General features: G+C 38.9%; 1 protein-coding gene across 1 annotated transcript in view; it reads right to left on the reverse strand.

Moving 5' to 3' along the window:
* Positions 1–6,212: 6,212 nt before the first annotated feature.
* PLBD1 (phospholipase B domain containing 1) overlaps positions 6,213–18,087 on the reverse strand; it is an 80,028-nt gene continuing 68,153 nt past the window's right edge. The window contains exons 7-11 of the mRNA XM_069101555.1: positions 17,426–17,626; positions 17,180–17,320; positions 15,288–15,473; positions 13,125–13,231; positions 6,213–6,523 (exon numbers count right to left, since the gene is read on the reverse strand). Of these exons, the coding sequence (XP_068957656.1) occupies positions 6,293–6,523; positions 13,125–13,231; positions 15,288–15,473; positions 17,180–17,320; positions 17,426–17,626 (866 nt within the window). The 3' untranslated portion in view covers positions 6,213–6,292. The remainder of the gene's footprint in view (positions 6,524–13,124; positions 13,232–15,287; positions 15,474–17,179; positions 17,321–17,425; positions 17,627–18,087) is intronic.

Raw genomic sequence — 18,087 nt, forward strand, 5'->3', positions numbered from 1 at the left:
AGTAAGCTTGTTAACCCATTTTGAGTTGCTTTCCTTTAACAAAGCAGACCTAAGAACCTGTGGTGGCAGCGACCCTGGGGACGCCGGGGTGCTTGCTGCTACATGGGCATCCCTCAATTTCCAATTCTTTGCCACCACAAAAAGAGCTGCTATAAATATTTTTGTATATATAGGTCCTTCCCCACTGGTCCCGCCCCTTTAAAAAAAATCTCTTTGGGATACATATCTAGTGATGGTAATTTTGGATTAAAGGGTATGCACAGTTGGATAGCTCTTTGGGCATAATTTCAAATTGTTCTCCAGAATGATTGACCAGTTTATAACTCCATTAGTGTACCTATTTTTTCACATCCCCATCACCATTTATCATTTTCTTTTTCTGTATGTAAGCCAATCTGATAGGTGTGAGATAGTATCTGAAAATTGTTTTAATATGCATTTCTCTAATCAATAGTGATTTAGAGTATTTTTTCCTGTGATTATTGATAGTTTTGATTTAGAAATGAGGTCTTAATCAGAAAAACTTTTTGTAATTTTTTTTCCTCCAGTTTCCTGCTTTGCTTGCAATTTTGACTGCATTGGTTTTGTTTGTGCAAAATCTTTTTTAATTTTATGCAATCAAAATAATCCATCTTATTTCCATGATCCCTTCTCATTTGTTTGGTCATAAACTCTTCCACATTCATAGATCTCACAGGTAAATTTTTCCATGCTCCCCTAATTTACTTATAATATCACCCTTCATGTTTATATTATTGATCCATTTTGACTTTATTTTGGCATACAGTTTAAGATGTTGGTTTGTGTCTAGTTTTTTTTCCAAATTGCTTTCCAGTTTTCTCAGCAATTTTCATCAAATGGTGATTTCTTATGCCAAAAGCTTGGATCTTTGGATTTATCAAACACTACATTACTATGGTTATTTACTACTGTCTATGGTGTACTTAATCTATCCTATTTCTTAGCTAGTACCAGATTGTTTTCATGATTATCACTTTGTAATATAGTTTGAAATCTGGTACTTCTAGACCACTTTCCCTCACATTTTTTTTTCATTGATTAACATGATATTCTTGACATTTTGTTCTTACAAATAATTTATTTTCTAGCTCTATAAAACAATTTTTGGTAGTTTGATTGATATGGCATTGCACAAGTAAGTTAATTTAGGTAGAATTGTCATTTTTATTATATTGGCTTGGCCTAAACTTGAGAAATTTTATTGCATTATGGTATGAAAAGGACACATTTAGCATTTTTGCTTTTCTGCATTTATTTGTGAGGTTTTTATGCCCTAAAATATGGTGAATTTTTAAGGTGCCATGTATCACAGAGAAAAAAGGCATGCTCTTTTCTGTTCCCATTCAATTTTTTTCAGAGGTCTATGATGTCTGACTTTCCTAAAATTCTATTCATTTCTTTCTTTCTTATTTAGCTTGTAGTTTAAATTTATCTGTCTCTCTCAGAGGGGAAAGTTGAGGTCCCTCACTAGAATAGTTTCACTGCCTATTTCCTCCTGTAACTCATTTAACTTTTCCTTTAAGAATCTGAATACATTTAAATTTTTTTAAAAAGAATTTGAATGATACATACATTTAGCACTGATATTACTTCATTGTCTATGGTACCTTTTAACAAGATGTAATTTCCCTGATTATCCCTTTTAATTAGGTCTTATTTTATTTAGCCTTTTGCTTTGTCTGAAATCAAGATTGCTATCCCTGCTTGTTTTTACTTTGGCTGAACCATATAAGATTCTGCTCCAGAACTTTATTCTAACTGTGTGTCTTCTGTTTTAAGTGTGTTTCTTGTAAACACCATATTGTTGCATTCTGGTTTCTAATCCATTCTACTATCCACTTCTGTTTCAAGAGTGAGTTCATGCCATACACACTTACAATTATAATTACTGACTACATTTCCCTCCAATCTATTTTCTTTTCTTTATCCTCTTTATCTTGTCTCTTCTAAAAAGTCTGTTTTGCTCCTGACTCTTGCCTCCTTTAATCTGCCCTCCCTTTTACCCCTCCTCTTCCTTTTCTCTTATCTCCTCCTCCTACTTCCCTGTTGGGTAAGATAGACTTCTATTCTCAACAGAGTGTGTGTGTGTGTGTGTGTGTGTGTGTGTGTGTGTGTGTGTGTGTTCTTCCTTCTTTGAACCACTTCCAATGAGAGTGAGGTTCAAACATTGCCTACCACGCCTCCCCAGTTTCCCTTCCTTTGTAAAAGCTTTTCTTTGTGCTCCTCTTCTATGTTAGAAAAATTTCCCTGTTCTTCCTTTCCCCTTTCCCCATTGCATCACTTTTTCTGACCCCTTCATTTGATTTTTTAGAACATCCCAACATAATCACTCGTATGTCATCTGTCTGTGTAAAGTCCTTTTAATTACCTTAATAATAATAATAGAATGCTTAGGAGTTACATGTATTATCTTCCCATAGATGAATGTAAACAGTTTAACCTTATTGATTCCCTTATGATTTCTCTTTGATGTTTTTACCTCTTTGTTTTTCCTGAGTCTTATTTTGGAAGTCAAATTTTCTATTCATCTCTGGTCTTTGTATCAGGCCTGCTTGAAAACTCATTTATTTCATTAAATATCTATTTTCCCTCCCCAAGGATTATATTCAGTTTTGCTGGGTAAGTTATTCTTGGATGTAATCCTAACTTTTTGCCCTCTGTGATATAAAATTCCAAGCCCTTTGCTCATTTAATATGGTAGCTATTAAATCTTCTGTAATCCTGATTGCAGCTCCATGGTATTTAAATGGTTTCTTTCTGCCTGCTTGAAGTATTTTCTCTTTGACCTGAGAGCTCTGGAATTTTATTATAATATTCCTGGGAGTTTTGATTTTAGGATCATTTTTAGAAGATTATTGGCATATTTTTCAGTTTCTATTTTACTCCCTGGTTCTAGAATATCAGGGCAGTTTTACTTTATAATTTCTTGAAATATGATGTCTAGGCTCTTTCTTTGATCATAGCTTTCAGGTAGTTCAATAATTCTTAAATTGTCTCTCCTGGTTATATTTTCCAGGTCAGTTGTTTTTCCAATGAGACATTTCACTTTTTTTTTTTTATCCTTTTGACTTTGTTTGATTTTCTTGTTGTCTCATGGAGTCATTAATTTCTACTTGGCAATTCTAATTTTTTCATTGAACTTTTGTACCTCTTTTTCTATTTGATCAATTCTGCTTTTTAAAGTGTTATTTTCTTTAGTATTTCTGTGCCTCTTTTACTAAGCTGTTAATAATTGTCTTTTCATAATTTTCTTCCATTATACTCATTCCCCTCTCCCCCAATTTTTCCTTTTCTGCTCTTATTTGATTAAAAAAAAATTAACCTTTCCAGGATTTCTTTTTGGATTTGTGTCCAATTAAAATTTGTTGTTGTTGTTGCTTATGGCTGTTTTTACATTATTGTTTCTGAATTTTTGTCTTGATCTTCCCTGTCACTATCGTAGCTTTTTATAGTCAGGTTTTTGTTGTTTGCTCATTTTTCCAGCTCATTTCTTGACTTTGAACTTTATGCTAAAGTTAGGTTCTATTCCAGGGTGTTTTTGGGTACTGTTGTTTTAAGAGTTAGTTCTTTGGGGTTTTTTTTGGTGGTTTTTTTTTTTTTGCTTTTTGGAGGGCAATTGGGGTTAAGTGACTTTCCCAAGGTCACATGGCTAGTTTTTGTGTTAAGTGTCTGAGGCCACATTTGAACTCAGGTCCTTCTGACTCCAGGGCTGGTGCCCTATACATTGCACCACCCAGCCGCCCCTAAGAATTAGTTCTAAGGGTTTGGAAGGTTGAGGCACTTCCTAGGTGGTGTGATGTTGAAATTCCTAGGTGGAAATGTGATGACTGTTTTCCTGGTCTGTGCTCTAGTCCTTACCTAGGAAGGGCCCCTACTGTTGCAGCCACCTCCAAGGCCCATGAAGCTGATGTTGCTGCCTTGTGTTCTCTGGGCTGGCCTTTACCTTGGTGTCACTGACCTCTCCTACTGACCTCTTAAGTTGTCTTGGGCTAGAAAAATGTCTCATCCGGACCTTTTGTGGGCTCTACTGCTCCAGAATTTGATTAGAGATATAATTTTAATGTTTCATATATATATGTATATTTAATATAATGTTTCATATATAATAATAGTGTTTCAAGGGGAATGTTGGGAGAGCTTGGTTTTCTCTACTCTGCTATCATGCTTCCAAACACACTGTACAGTTTAATCGACATTATTAACATTTTTCCATCACTTTGGATGGTAATTCTAAAGCTCCTCCAGTGGACAAGTGCCTCCAGTCCCTGGAGGTCTGTTTTTCCCCCTACCTCTATGAATGCTTCTTTTCTGGATACTCTTCAACACCCTCAATGAAAACATCTTAATTTGGAGGTTCAATACCTCTACCCTAGATCATTATCATAGCCTATTAATTGGTCTTCCTCATTCTAATCTCTCTCTTCTTCAATGTATCCTTCTCATTCTTGCCACAGTTATTTTCCTAAGGTACCATTCAGATCATACCATTCCTAATCTCAAAAACCCTCAAGGGCCCCCCATTGTCTATCAACTTCTAAACTCCAGAGAAAATACAAGCAGAGAAATAAAGACAAACAGGGCTCTGACTACCTGAATTGGCTATACACTCTAAGTATGTCCCTGAATTCAGAGAGCCTTTATGTCTGAGCAGTCGGGGAGCTCTAAACATATGGCCACTCAGAATATCGACCAGGGAATCATAAAATCCTTCTCATAAGCAAGTCTCCAAAGCAAAATACTAGCTCAGAATATATATACACTTCTCAGAACCAGAAGGCATCACTCAATACCTATTTAGAAATTAGTAAAAGGTATGAAAGTCTTCCAACAAGCAAATCTCCCCTAAGCAAGCTTCCCTTAATGGGTCCCACTTGCCTAGTAATGGGCAGGGAAGACTTTAAATCCCATTAACATTACAGGGGGACAGGGGAGGGTCTAAGGAAGGCTTCCTTCTCTCTCACTGGAAGGCCCACAACAGTTTCTGCCTCTCTGGACACCAGGGAAGAGATGGCTCCTCTGTTCAGGCCTCTCAGGCCTGAGTTCTTGACAAGTTCTTGACAAGAAACAGTCACCTGCTCTGAAAAGACTTTCCATCATTCATTTCCAGAAACAGGTTTCTCCAAGTTCCTCATGAGTTGGCAGAATATATTTCTTTCTTTTTTTTTTTTTTTAAAGCAATTGGGGTTAAGTAACTTGCCCAAGGTTACAATGCCAGTTTTTATTGTGTGGGTGTTAAGTATCTGAGGCTGGAACCAATCCCCGGTTCTCTCAACTCCAGGGCCGGCGCTCTTACTCACTGCGCCACCTGGCCACTCCTAGAGTATATTTCACATGCACCTAGGACTGGGCTCTTTTTGACCAATCTTCTCATAACACGTAGACACTCTCAGTGCTTCTCAGCCTTATCTTCACCTGTTCTGTTTCTGGTGGGCAAATCTTCCACTTCAGCCAAACTAGGCTACTTATGATGCCTTCTTGCTTTTGCATTTGTGATTGTGCAGTTGTATCCAACTCTTGTGACCATAGCACACCAACACTGTCCCATGGCAAGGATACATTTCCTTCTCCAGAGGCAAACAGGAGCTGAGTGAGCTCACACAGCTAGTATCTGAAGACATATGCGAACTCATGTCTTCCTAACTATAGGTCCAGCACTCTCTCCACTGAGTCATCTACCTGCCTCTCTGCTTTTGCTCCCCTTTCTTCTCTGCTAGTCTACTTTTGATTCAAGCCCCAGGCCACCTTCTTAATGACCTCAGAGATAACACTTCCTACTCTGAACTCTTAGAGCACTTATTAAATGTATGACTTAATTTTGCTTACTATATACCACCTTATATTGTTTTTTTTTCCTTTGGAGGGCAATTGGGGTTAAGTAACTTGCCCAAGGTCACACGGCTAGTATTTGTGTGTGTGTGTGTGTGTGTGTGTGTGTGTTAAGTGTCTAAGGTCAGATCCGAACTCAGGTCCTTCTGACTCCGGGGCCAGTGCTCTACTCACTGTGCCACCTAGCTGCCCCCAGCAAACTTATATTGTTGATGATCTTTTCATGTGTCCTATTTCCCCATATGGATTTGAAATCCCTGAAGGGATCAGGACTCTTCTCTTTTTATCTCTAGCACTTAGTACTATCTGGATGAGACTCCCAATTCATATCACCGTTGTTGCTAATTATGAGAGCAACGAGCAAGGAAAGTGAAAATGAACTTGTTTTATTTGTGAGGATATGAAAAAATATATTTATATGTATTTAAAAAATCCTTTAGTTCCTTCATTCCTTCCTTCTGATATGCTTTCCCCGTCTTTTCTTTTTTTCTTTGTGAAACTCACAAAATTTAAGAACAGGTTTCATGGTGACAAAATCAAAGTTGTAGGCCTCTGGCAGGCCCTGGTGGACAGTCTGGTTGAATAGTTTCCACTGGAAGACAGGAAGGCCATCGTCCACTGTAGGACCATTGATGGCATAGGCTGTGAACTGGGATGCCAAAAACACATCTGCCACCTACAAGGAACAAAATGAGAATAATTGTAAAAATCATCTGGAAAAATGCTAAACAACATGTATACCCATCTTCATTTCTAAACTGAAAAGGGGAGAGAGAAGGAAACTGCCTATGCATGCCCACCAAGCTAAACCAAACAAAATACACTGTAAATACAACATAAGAAGGATAATAGCAGTAGAGACGTCCAAAAATTCAGAGGAAAACTAGTCTAAGAAAGGAGACCACAATGAAACCCATAATTCAGATATTTATATAGAAACTATAAAGAACCATGAAGCAAGGACAACTAGAGATTTTCATGTGATGAGGAAATTTGGCTCTGTGTGTGTGTGTGTGTGTGTGTGTGTGTGTGTGTGTATGTATCACTGAGCCTTCCTGGGATGGGCCTCATGATTGGACCATGGCTCTAGAAGGAAGAGAGAGAAACAGAGAATGTTAAGATAGACTCCTGCAAGCAATTGTGGAATAGGGGCTAGTAGTGAAAAGCATTTTGAGGCAGAAATAATAGCATCAACAGAGTGTAATGTAGACCACTGGAATCAAAATAGATGAGGTTTTGGGGAAACAGATTACAAGATGGGCAAAGAGACATCATAATGAAGAGGGCTTCAGTGATCTAGATCTCTTTTGGACAAATCAGCTCACCATTTCCTGACTCTATTTAAAGATAATTTTATCCTTCAAAGGGTGAATGAATTAATAAGGAATACTGATTTTTCTGGATTTGATTTTTTCACCAAAACACCATTCTGCCTTAGAATTTGTACTAGAGAAGGGGAGGAAAATGAAGCATAAATTGACTTTTATCTTAGATTTTGGAAAACCATATATAATATTTACCAATTTTTTGCCTGAAACTGATTCTTTTCCCTCACCCACACCATGGGATAAGTCTACGTGTCTTCACTTTCTCACCTTCCCTCCACAAAAGGAGACAAAGATGTCCCTGGGACCTGATTAGTCTGACTTTCCTACAGCAGCTTTCTGGTCACCAAAGAGCATAAAAAGTCCACGTGGTGTCTAGGCCTCTCACATTCCATGGATTTCTGAAGAAAATGTACGTCACAATGTTCTTCACCATGTCCTGCCCTATTGACCTGATGCATTCCAATAAGGAGGCAAGGGGGAGCTCAGAAGTTGCCATTGTATCCTTGCTTCATCATGTTAGGGCAAAGTAAAGCTCTTCAACAACTGTTCAATGATCTGAGAGTGCCTCATTTGTCTCAACAGTGAACCTGAATCGAAAGGGTGCTGACATTAGAGCTACCTCCAAGATGACAGACAAAAAGAAAGAGTTATCGGGTTTTGTGTTTGTATTGTTTTTATTAAGTTCTTACTATGTGTCCCAGGCACTATACTGAGCACTGGGGAAACAAAACCAAGCAAACAAGGGAGGCCCTACCCTCAAGGAGCTTACTTTCTAATGGGCAAAGACATAAAGGAAATTAGAAGGGGGAGTAATAGACACATGAGAAGGAAGATGTCTGCATGGAGCAAGGCTGCTGGTGAGAAGTGTGAGGGGTGAGGGGTGAAGCCTGGAGTGATGTGAGCATGGACTGAGCATCTCAAAAAGCACTAAGTATTTATGAAAGGGGGGGAGGGAAGGGGGGGAGGGAGAGAGGGGGGGGGGGGGGAGAGAGAGAGAGGAGAGAGGGAGAGGGAGGAGAGGGAGGAGAGAGAGGAGAGAGAGAGAGAGAGAGAGAGGGAGAGAGAGAGAAGGGAGGTAGAGACAGAGAGAGAGAAGAGAGAAGAGAGACACAGAGAGAGGGAGGACACCCAAAAATGAAGTTTTCTCTATTAGCAGCATTGCTCCACTCTCTCATTGACTCTCTCTCTCTCTCTCTCTCTCTCTCTCTCTCTCTCTCTCTCTCTCCCACACACACACACACACAGTAGCTGCAGCAATGGTTAGTGGTAATTGATTACTGTCTCTGACAGAAACTGATTAAAAATACAAAAAAGTAATGCATTTTTTCCATATTAAAATTGCACCATGTTTCTGATTCCAGTGGGCTAGTGGACAGAGCCCCAGGCCTGAGGTCAGGAAGACCTGAATTCAAATCCAGTTTCAGAGGCTTCCTAGCCTGGGCAAGTCACTTAACTATTTGCGTCAGTTTCTTCATATATAAAATGAACTAGAGAAGGAAAAGGCAAACCACTCTAGTATCTTTGCCAAGAAAACTCCAAAGGGGATCATGAAGAATCAGAAATGAATGAAATGACTGAACACCACCAACAAAACTCAGATTCCAACACCCCATAGAAGCTAGCGTACCCCAGGACAGCCTCCCTTGGGGGGGGGGGAATATTTTATGTAATGGCCAACTAAATTAGAAGTAAGGATCGTTTTGAAAACCTTAAGGAGTATTTTGTTTGTATGTTTGAGTACTGCTGCCCGTTAATCCTGACTACTCACATTGTCTCACAGAATCTGACAATTTAAGAGGAAGGTCAAGTTGGTCAGACAGACTAAAAATATTTATGTATTTGTCTATTTATGTCCCTATGTGTAGCCACCATATGAATTATACCAAGCAACAGCTAGATGGCACCATTGTGCACAGAGAGCTGGGCCTGGAGTCAGGGAAACCAGAGGTTAAATCTGATCTTAGACATTTATTGAGACTTTGATCCTGCCACTGAACTACCATGACTCTGGAAGAGAGAGTGAGACTGATGACTCTGTGCAACTCTGCCTCATTTAAATCTAACACGTGCACGAATCAAGACATTACCCTGTGATGTCACTGGTCCTCCTCAAAAATGAAGGATGAACAACAAGAAGCTGTGTGACCCTAGGCAAGTCACTTAACCTCTACCTGCCTCAGTTTCTTCAACTGTAAAATGGGGATAATAACAACTGCCTCTCAGGGTTGTTGTGTAGATCGAATAAGATGATATTTGTAAAAGTGCTTCATAGAGTGAGGCACGGTAGATAGTAGGCACTATATAAACGCTTATTTCTCCCTTTCCCTCCCTCTCTACAGGATAAGGTTAAATCTATGCCAGTATGAGTTATTTCTATAATGTTATTTCATCTACCCTGTCCAGGAATAAGTAAATTTTAGTCACATTGGCCTATTTGCAATCCTATTAGGGAAATAATCAGTGTGTTCTGAAAGCACACAGGTCAGCCCATTGTCCAGTACATATGCTTCACTCTTCAGCACTGAAAAGCAGACCAGGGCTGAGACCACTGGCAGTGGTTAGCGAGCAGAAGCTTAAGTGTCCTCGGCTCCTCTGGGAGTTCCATAAATGAACCTCGGGGCTCTCTGAAGGCGGTGAACAGGCCCAGCATGCAAATGCCAAGTCTGGTCTTCTTCCCACCCTAGCTATCTCTGACTTATCTAGAAGTCGACTTGCCCTGTGCTGAGGTGTGCCTTGGAATGGTCATGAGAGTAAGATAGGTGACAAACAGCTGGTCAGGACTTCGAAAAATTCAGGAAGGCAGCAATTATTCCTTCAGTATCCTGCCATGCAGGCTAGCCAAATATTGATGACTAGAACCAAGTTCCTTTGGTCATTTTTTTTCTCTTTAAATAAGTTATAAGTTTAATAAAATGTATAATGTGTTATACATTTTATTAAACTTATAACTTACTTTATAGGAGTCCATTTTTTAGTGATTCAGAACATGGAATAAAATTCTCCCTTTTCCCCACAGGACCTAGAGTTTCTTTTGCTCATTAAATATCTGTAAGACGAGGTATAATGGATTATGTTGGCCTGCTTGTAAGGAGCCCTTGTCCTAGCCGAGGTCTTTTGATGCTAAGAAGTTCAATGCTTTTTACATTCTATGGCTAGAAATTTACTTTTAGCAGTGTCCTTCCACTTTGAGGGGCACTGAGATCGAAGGCCAGATTCTCTAGATGGGTGCAGACTGAAACAGGGTCCTATGTATCAGCAAGCTTTGAGGACAGATTCACCACCATTCAGGGTGGGTTCTGATGGAATAGCCAATGGGATGGAATCAGAGGAGCCTCTAGAGCAGAACAACACAGTGTATAGGGGTACCTTTATTTTAAAAAAGGATAGCATTTCATACATATCTGCTACATACCTCATACAAGAAGAAATGGCATATCGGGTGAAAATTGTCAGATGAAGATTCATATATTTGCACAAACACACACATACATACATAAATACATACATGCATATAAAAATAAACTGTATACATTATATTCATGTGTATATATTATATATGTATTATATGCATATATACAAATACATATGTATACGTGTGTTTACACACATACAGACATGGGTATGTGTACATATGGGACAACTAGGTGTTGCCATGGATAAAGTGCCAGACTTGGAATCAGTAAGTCTTCTTCCTGAATTCAAATCTGGCCTCAGACACTAGCTGTGTGACTCTGCACAAGTCACTTAACCCTATTTGCCTCAGTTTCCTCATCTGTAAAATGAGGGGGAGAAGGAAACAGCAAACCATTGCAGTATCTTTGCCAAGAAAATCCCAGATTGGGTCAAGAAGAGTCAGACATAACTAAAAACGATTGAAAATTCTCTCTACATACATACATACATGTATACACGTGTGTGAGTGTTTATGTTCCTGACTATTCAATTTGGCTCACAAAATCTGACAATTGACAAGAAAGGTCAATTCTGTACGAATTTATGCATGTTTCTATTTAAGTATACATCTGTAGCTGTTGCCTGTGTTCTAGAGGCAACCGATGGTGCAGTGGGTAGTACACCAGGCTTCACACGGACACATGCATGTACATATGTACATCATTCAGACCTAGTATAATCAATGAGTTAAGGGTTGCCAGCAACAAAATGTATTTTTGTATTATGTATGTATGTCTATCTTTTTCAGTAAAAAAGGGATCAAGCCTAACAGAAATGAAAAAAGTTTTAAAAGGTATTTTTTTGTTTTTGTCCCCTCTTAGTGACTAAAAAAATGGGAAAGAGTGGGGAAAACCTCTGGCGCAGTTTTGTAGCTTTTAGTTTGGATTTAAGAGTCCCTCCCCAAAAATACTTTTCTTTTTCTCTTCAGTTTGAAGAACTCTTAGAAAACTTAATTGTAGGGAAGGGAGGTTATTGTTGAATCATTTCAGTCATGTTGACTCTCTGTGACCACATTTGGGGTTTTCTTGACAAAGATGATGGAATAGTTTGCCATGTCCTTTCTCCAGCTCATTTTACAGATGACGAAACTAAGGCAAACACAGTTAAGTGACTTGCCCAGGGTCACACAGCTAGTGAGTGACTGAGGTCACATTTGAACTCAAGTTCTCCTGACTCCAGGGTTAGCACTGTATCTACGGTGCCACTTAGCTTTTCCAGGGAAAGCAGGTACCTCAAGGCTGAAGCAAATACAATTCTTTTGAGAAAAAAATAATACTTCCTTTTTTTTTTTTTTTGGCAGGAAGAGTTTTATTTGCCTGACCAGAATGTGCTAAGCTGAATGATTTGGCAGAGTAAAATTGCTTAGAAACTAAAAGCATATTCACCTAAAAGGCATTAGAGAGAAACAAAAGATTAGGTCCAACCATGCTGCTTGAGGTTCTTAAGTAACAAACCAAGTTGGAACATGTGGGTTTTGTGGCAGAAAGAGAGACTTTACCTGCAAACCTGAAAGTTTCACTTCTAATCATCCAGTAGTAAAGATTCTGGAATGAACTGGAGAAATTTTGCAAAAAAGTATAAGCCATGTGAAACTGAAAAGAAAGTCAGTGATTTAACTTAAGTGTACCAAAAAGAAAATGAAATTGGAAATCCCTATAAAGACCAACATACTGTGACTCACAATAGAATTACTTTGGGTTAAAGAAATCCCTTGGACAGCCAATAGTTAAAAAAAATAATTCAGATTACTCATTGGAAGGACAAATAGTGAAGCCGAAGCTTAAATGCTTGTGGCCACATAATGAGAAGTCAGGATTCACTGGAAAAGATCTTGATGTTAGGAAAGATTGAAGGCAAAAGAGGAAGGGGACAGTAGAGGATGAAATGGATAAGTAGTGTCTTTGAAGCAATGAATGTGAGCTTGGACAGACCGTGGGAGATAGAGGAGGACAGAAGGACCTGGCGTCTTATTGATCTCGTGAAGAGCTGGACACAATTGAACGACTGAGAATTAACAAAAATCAGAGTTAGAAAAGAAGGCAGGGGTGGGGATAAGAAGAAATTAAAGGTGGTTTAAACTAGGGCAGTGTAATCTAGAAGCTAAATTCTAAAAATATTTTTAATTTTTCAGAATATATCTACATGGTTCAATGGATAGAACGCTGGCCCCTAGAATCAGGAAGACCTCTGTTCAGATCCAGCCATAGATACTTACTAGCTGTGTGATCCTGGGGCAAATTACATAACTTTTGCCTCAGTTTCCTCATCTATAGAATGGGGATAGTAACAGCAGCCACCTCCCAGGGTGGTTGGGAGGATCCAAGGAGTGAAGTGCTAGCTACAAAACAAGGCGGTTTCAGTGGATCTGTTTTCCCGGAGACATGCCTGTTTTTTGTATTATGGCAGTAATCATAACCCCACTACCACGTGTGCCAGGCTAAAGTCCCTGGTGCTGCCAGAAACAGAAATGTGAACATTTCTCCTGAGGTACTTTACCTTTGTGTCATAACAACCTGCTGGCTGAGGGTCTGTTGATCTCAGGTCCCCCCGGCAGCAGATGGTATTACAAGGATCTCCTTTGATGTACGGATCATTCTTATAATCTAAGAAAACAGAAAAAGGGAATTGAGAAGTTAAAAGGAGTAAGACGCATCATTATCCACAGTTGGCTTTCTGGTCTCATTCCAAGGGAAAGAGACCAGAAAAATCAGAAAAGCAGCCGAGAAGAACATATCTTCTCTCAAAATATTTTCATGTTTCAAAAATAAATAATGTGGAATCTTGGACGTTTTGTTCCAAGAAACAGAAAATGGGCAATGGCAAGTACCAGATGATATGTTCAACCAACTCACAATCTTGGAACTAGTCATGTGAAGCCATTTTAAGATGTCTCCAGAGTACCCAGAATTCCAGGTACTCTGCAGATATCTTAAGATGGTTCCACAGTTTTGAAAATATTAAAAACTACCATCTCGGGGTGGCTAGGTGGCACAGTGAATAGAGCACCGGCCCTGGAGCCAGGAAGACCTGAGTTTAAAACCAGCCTCAGACACTTAACACAAAACTAGCCATGTGACCTTGGGCAAGACACTTAACCCAAATTGCCCTAGCTTCCCCTCTCAAAAAAAAACAAAACAAGACAAAACACAATATGGCATCTTGGTCATTCTGTTCCAAGAAATAGAGAATGGGCAATCCTTTGCCTCTATAAATAGCTACTTTATCACTTATAACATCCATCTGACCCAACATAACTGCCTGACCATATTTATTTCCATACGAAGTAAAGAACCAGTGCTGTAACTTTGCTGAGTATCCTTTCCATGCTATTGTTAAGTAAACTTCTTTCTGATAAATGTTGAATGGTCTACAAGTGTCGTGTTTCTTTATAATCCCCCAAATGAACTACTGGACCAGCCTAGGTCAGTCCCAACCCATAAGATGGTGATTCTCTTTGTACATAGCTGAGGTGGAGCAGAGGAGAACTTATGTGGGAGCTGAGTGGATTGAGGAGCTGGGAAGTATGGATATTTAAGGAACATCAACATTGAAGTGCACCCGATTATAGGGGAAGAGGGACATTATGAACACACACTAAGTGTAGGAGTGAATGTGATGGAGGAACCAATGATTATACCAAGCATGTGCACTTTGGTGATTTGAAAAGATAGATGCCATCAACAGAAATAAAGGAGGTCAGAAAAGGGTCACGTTTGGAGAGGAGAAAAATGACTTCTGTTTGATATTTGGTAAGTTTGCGAGGTCCATAGTGTATCTAGTTTGAGATATACAAGAGGCAGTTGGTGCCATGGAACTGAGGCTCATGAGAGACTAGGTTGGGATAAGTAGATCCAGGAGCCATCTGCATAACTGATGTGATAATTAAACAGAAAAGTGAGTTGCTGAGGTCACCAAGAATGAGTGCAGAGGGATTTAATAGATAGAGCTTTGGACTTGCAGTCAGGAAGACCTATGTCCAAATCTCACCTCAGACAGTAGCTATGAACCTTGGGCAACCTCAGGAGTCTCAGTTTCCTCATTTGTTGGAATCAATGTCCCTCTAGTTCTAATTCTATCATCTTATGGTCATATGAGTGTAGAGAGAAAAGAGGGCTCAGGACAGATTCTTAGGGGACACACACAGTTAAAAGACATGTTGTGAATGAAGATGGACCAAGATTAACAGAAAAAAACAGAGAAGAGAAAGTATCTAGGAGTAGAAGGTGGTCAATAAGATCAAATGCTACAGAAAGATGGAGAATGATAGAAACTGGGAAAAAACGATTTTTGGTAAATTCATTTTGTTTTCTTGGGAAAGTAAATGTGTTAGTGAAAAGGTAACTGAACATATCTTACACGTTTTGTTTTTCCTGTTTAAATATTTTAAATTATTTTATTATTTTTAAATTTTAAAATTATTATTTTTTAAAATTATTTTTAAAAGTCTCACAACCTCTGAAATGTCTATTTTCTTTTAAAAGAGTGTGGAATTTCACTTGTCTCAAGTGGATTAGGTGCTGTGCTGCCCATACCCTGGATGAAATGTTGCATCAAAATCTTCTACAAGGAATGCATAATTTAAGGACAGTTCTTATGACGTACAGGTAGGAGAATGGAAGCGTTTGGAAATAAGGTTCTTAAGAGAAGGGCATTACATACTGTTATACCGCATGATCTTCTTCATGGATTCTATGTCGGTCACTCCTCCCTGATCCCGGCGGAAGATTTTGGCTCTTGGAGCTAGGTCATAAGAGTAACTCAAACCAAATTTCCGAACCATCATTGGGTAGCCACTCAAATTGTAAATCTTCTTATGAAAAGGAACATTGTAGGATGGCCAATATCCTGAGTATAGGTAGAATTGAAATTGAAAATGGGGAGAAGAGTTGGAGGGAAGAAGAGACAGAGAAAGTATTTGTTGTCATTCATTTCAATAATGGGAAAAGTTACAATGAAATTATACCAGGACACAAACTGGTACTTCAATAGGCCCTTCTTCTTGGACCATGTCTGACAGTATAGGCACTATTATGCATCCATAGTATGCCATCTTTCTTCTTTTCTAGAAAGAGTCCATTTAATCTGTAGTCCTCAGGAATGAAGATCATTACATTAATCTAAATCCTGATGTCTTGTAGTTCAACCAAAGATCTTAAAGCAATTTATAGACTAGGAAATAAATATTCTGGGGCCACACTATAATATCACAATAATATTCACAATCTGGTGGAATCACCCCAAAAGACAGATGGTTTTGAATGCCCCTTTGGAGGAATTTAGGTGCCAATGTGTGCTCCCCCAAAAGGCTTATCTAATGGTATGGCCACAAAAAATAGCATAGCTCTAATTCCTTAGAATCTTAGTTTTCCTACCTCAAGTAGTATCTGGTAATGGGAGTCAAACCCAGTTATTTTTCCAAAGCTGACAGAAAAGGAAAAGACCTGGTTCTAAGCAGAACCAATGTGATGGTTGAGATGGGATAGGAAGTGACATCATGAACAGGCACTTAACTTATTTTGAAAGGAAAGAATATCTTGGAGGCTGGTAGGTAATAACAGTTGGGATCTGGATTGGGTGATAAATTTGGATTAAAGATTCAAGGAAGAAAGGTTACTACAGTGATGGCAGTAGAGGAAGAGTCTGGAAGTGGCAACAGGCAGCAATGAGTATTCTAACTGGCCTACCAGGGAAGGGGAAAAGGGCATGAGAAAAAAAATACAACCAGAAATAGAAATGATGGCCAGGGATGCAATGTCTTCCAAGTGGAGTCAGGTCCTAGCAAGTGCCAAAAGACAGAAGGTACATGAAAGGAAGAGGTCTAAAATGAAAGGAAGTTTGCTAATTATAGACTAAATAGAGATCTAGAATAAATATAGTATAATATAATCTAATTATAGGTTAAATATAGGTGTTTGCTAATTATAGACTTAATGGAGATCCAGAATAAATGTGGTCTAATACAATCTAATTATAGGCTAAATATAGATGTTTGCTAATTATAGACGAAATAGAGATCCAGAATAAATATAGTATAATATAATCTAATTATAGATGAAATAAAGATCCAGAAAACATAGTGGAAGGGATGGGCAGATGTTGAGTGGGACACTGTGGGAATAGGGTTGGGATGGGAACAAGGGAGGGAGCAGCCACATTAGTCTGGGAAAGGGGTGGGAGTAAGATAAACACAGCGAAAGTCAGGCTTACAGCAGCAGATGACTAAGGAATACTTTTTCAATCAATCTATTCTATAAAACTCCCACTTCTCAGATTTAGATACTAATTTCTGTAATTCCCTTGAGAATTACTTGTTCCATTTGACATATGGGGAAACTCAGAACCAGTGAGGTTTTAAGTGACTTATTCAGCATTATTAGAGGCCAGGCTCATTTTAAAGGGGTGTGAAAAATTATGAATGACTAATTACAAGGTCTCAGTCTCTAATTGCAGCAATGCAGAGCAGATCTCAGCACAGAACAATCAGTTGATGACAGCCTAGTCTAATTTTTTCCGGTCTGACTAGTAAAAGTAGACCTCTGGTGAGTACATACCTTTCCTGAGAACATCAGTTTGGTCTGAGAATTCCACGAGCGAGGGGATTTGCTCCACAATGAAGAGTGTTTCATTGGCAAGACTGTCATTTAACTTCACTTTTTTCAGATCAAGGATCATGTACTGGTTGTTATAAGTGCCTGAAATGGGAGAAAACATGGAGGAGTGACTTAGGCCCAAAACAAAATTTATACATACTAAAGAAAAATGGTCTTGACTGGAAGTTCTTTTATAAAGTTACTTACCAGAGTTGTATCTTGAAAAGATATTTGCCCACCTCTTGCCACCATCTGCCATCATGTTGGCAATACGGACCCTTTGCCAGGCCAAAAGAGATTCTGGCACCACCTGTTTTAGCAGGGTATAGTTAAATACAGTGTTGGTGGTCTGCAACATGACCAAACCACTGCTGAGAATATAAAAATCATCCAGAGATTCCAAAAAACCTAGAGAAAAATAAACAGTACAGAATCATTTTTATTTTGCCAGATTGTATGGTCATAAAACACTCCACAAAAGTTAAATGTCAGTTACTTAACATTAACTATATTCAGGGGTGTGCTGGAACCAGCTTGAGCAAGTATGAGTGAGATTATTGACACTACAGATAATTGGCAAATGTTACAAATCAGGGCTTGATTTATTATTCTGTTGTTGTCCAAATTTGAGAAAATGATGGAGAAAGTGTTAGTAATGCAAATTGAACTTAAAAGTGTGACATTTATACATTCCTGCCCCACTCCAAAGCTGGTTGTTAAACATTTACAAATATAGCCCTGAATGAAGAGATCTGGTGAGTTTAGTGGACGGATGTGTAGGTCTGCCCTTTCCCTTTTGCCCTTGACAGACTTCTTGTCAGCTATTTGGCACAGGTAGCAGACTGACACTACAGTCAGTGAGAGGCTGG

Source organism: Petaurus breviceps, unplaced genomic scaffold (assembly GCF_028583685.1).
Source record: "Petaurus breviceps papuanus isolate PSGF00001 unplaced genomic scaffold, PetGlider_PUasm1.0 470, whole genome shotgun sequence".
Lineage (NCBI taxonomy): Eukaryota > Metazoa > Chordata > Mammalia > Diprotodontia > Petauridae > Petaurus > Petaurus breviceps.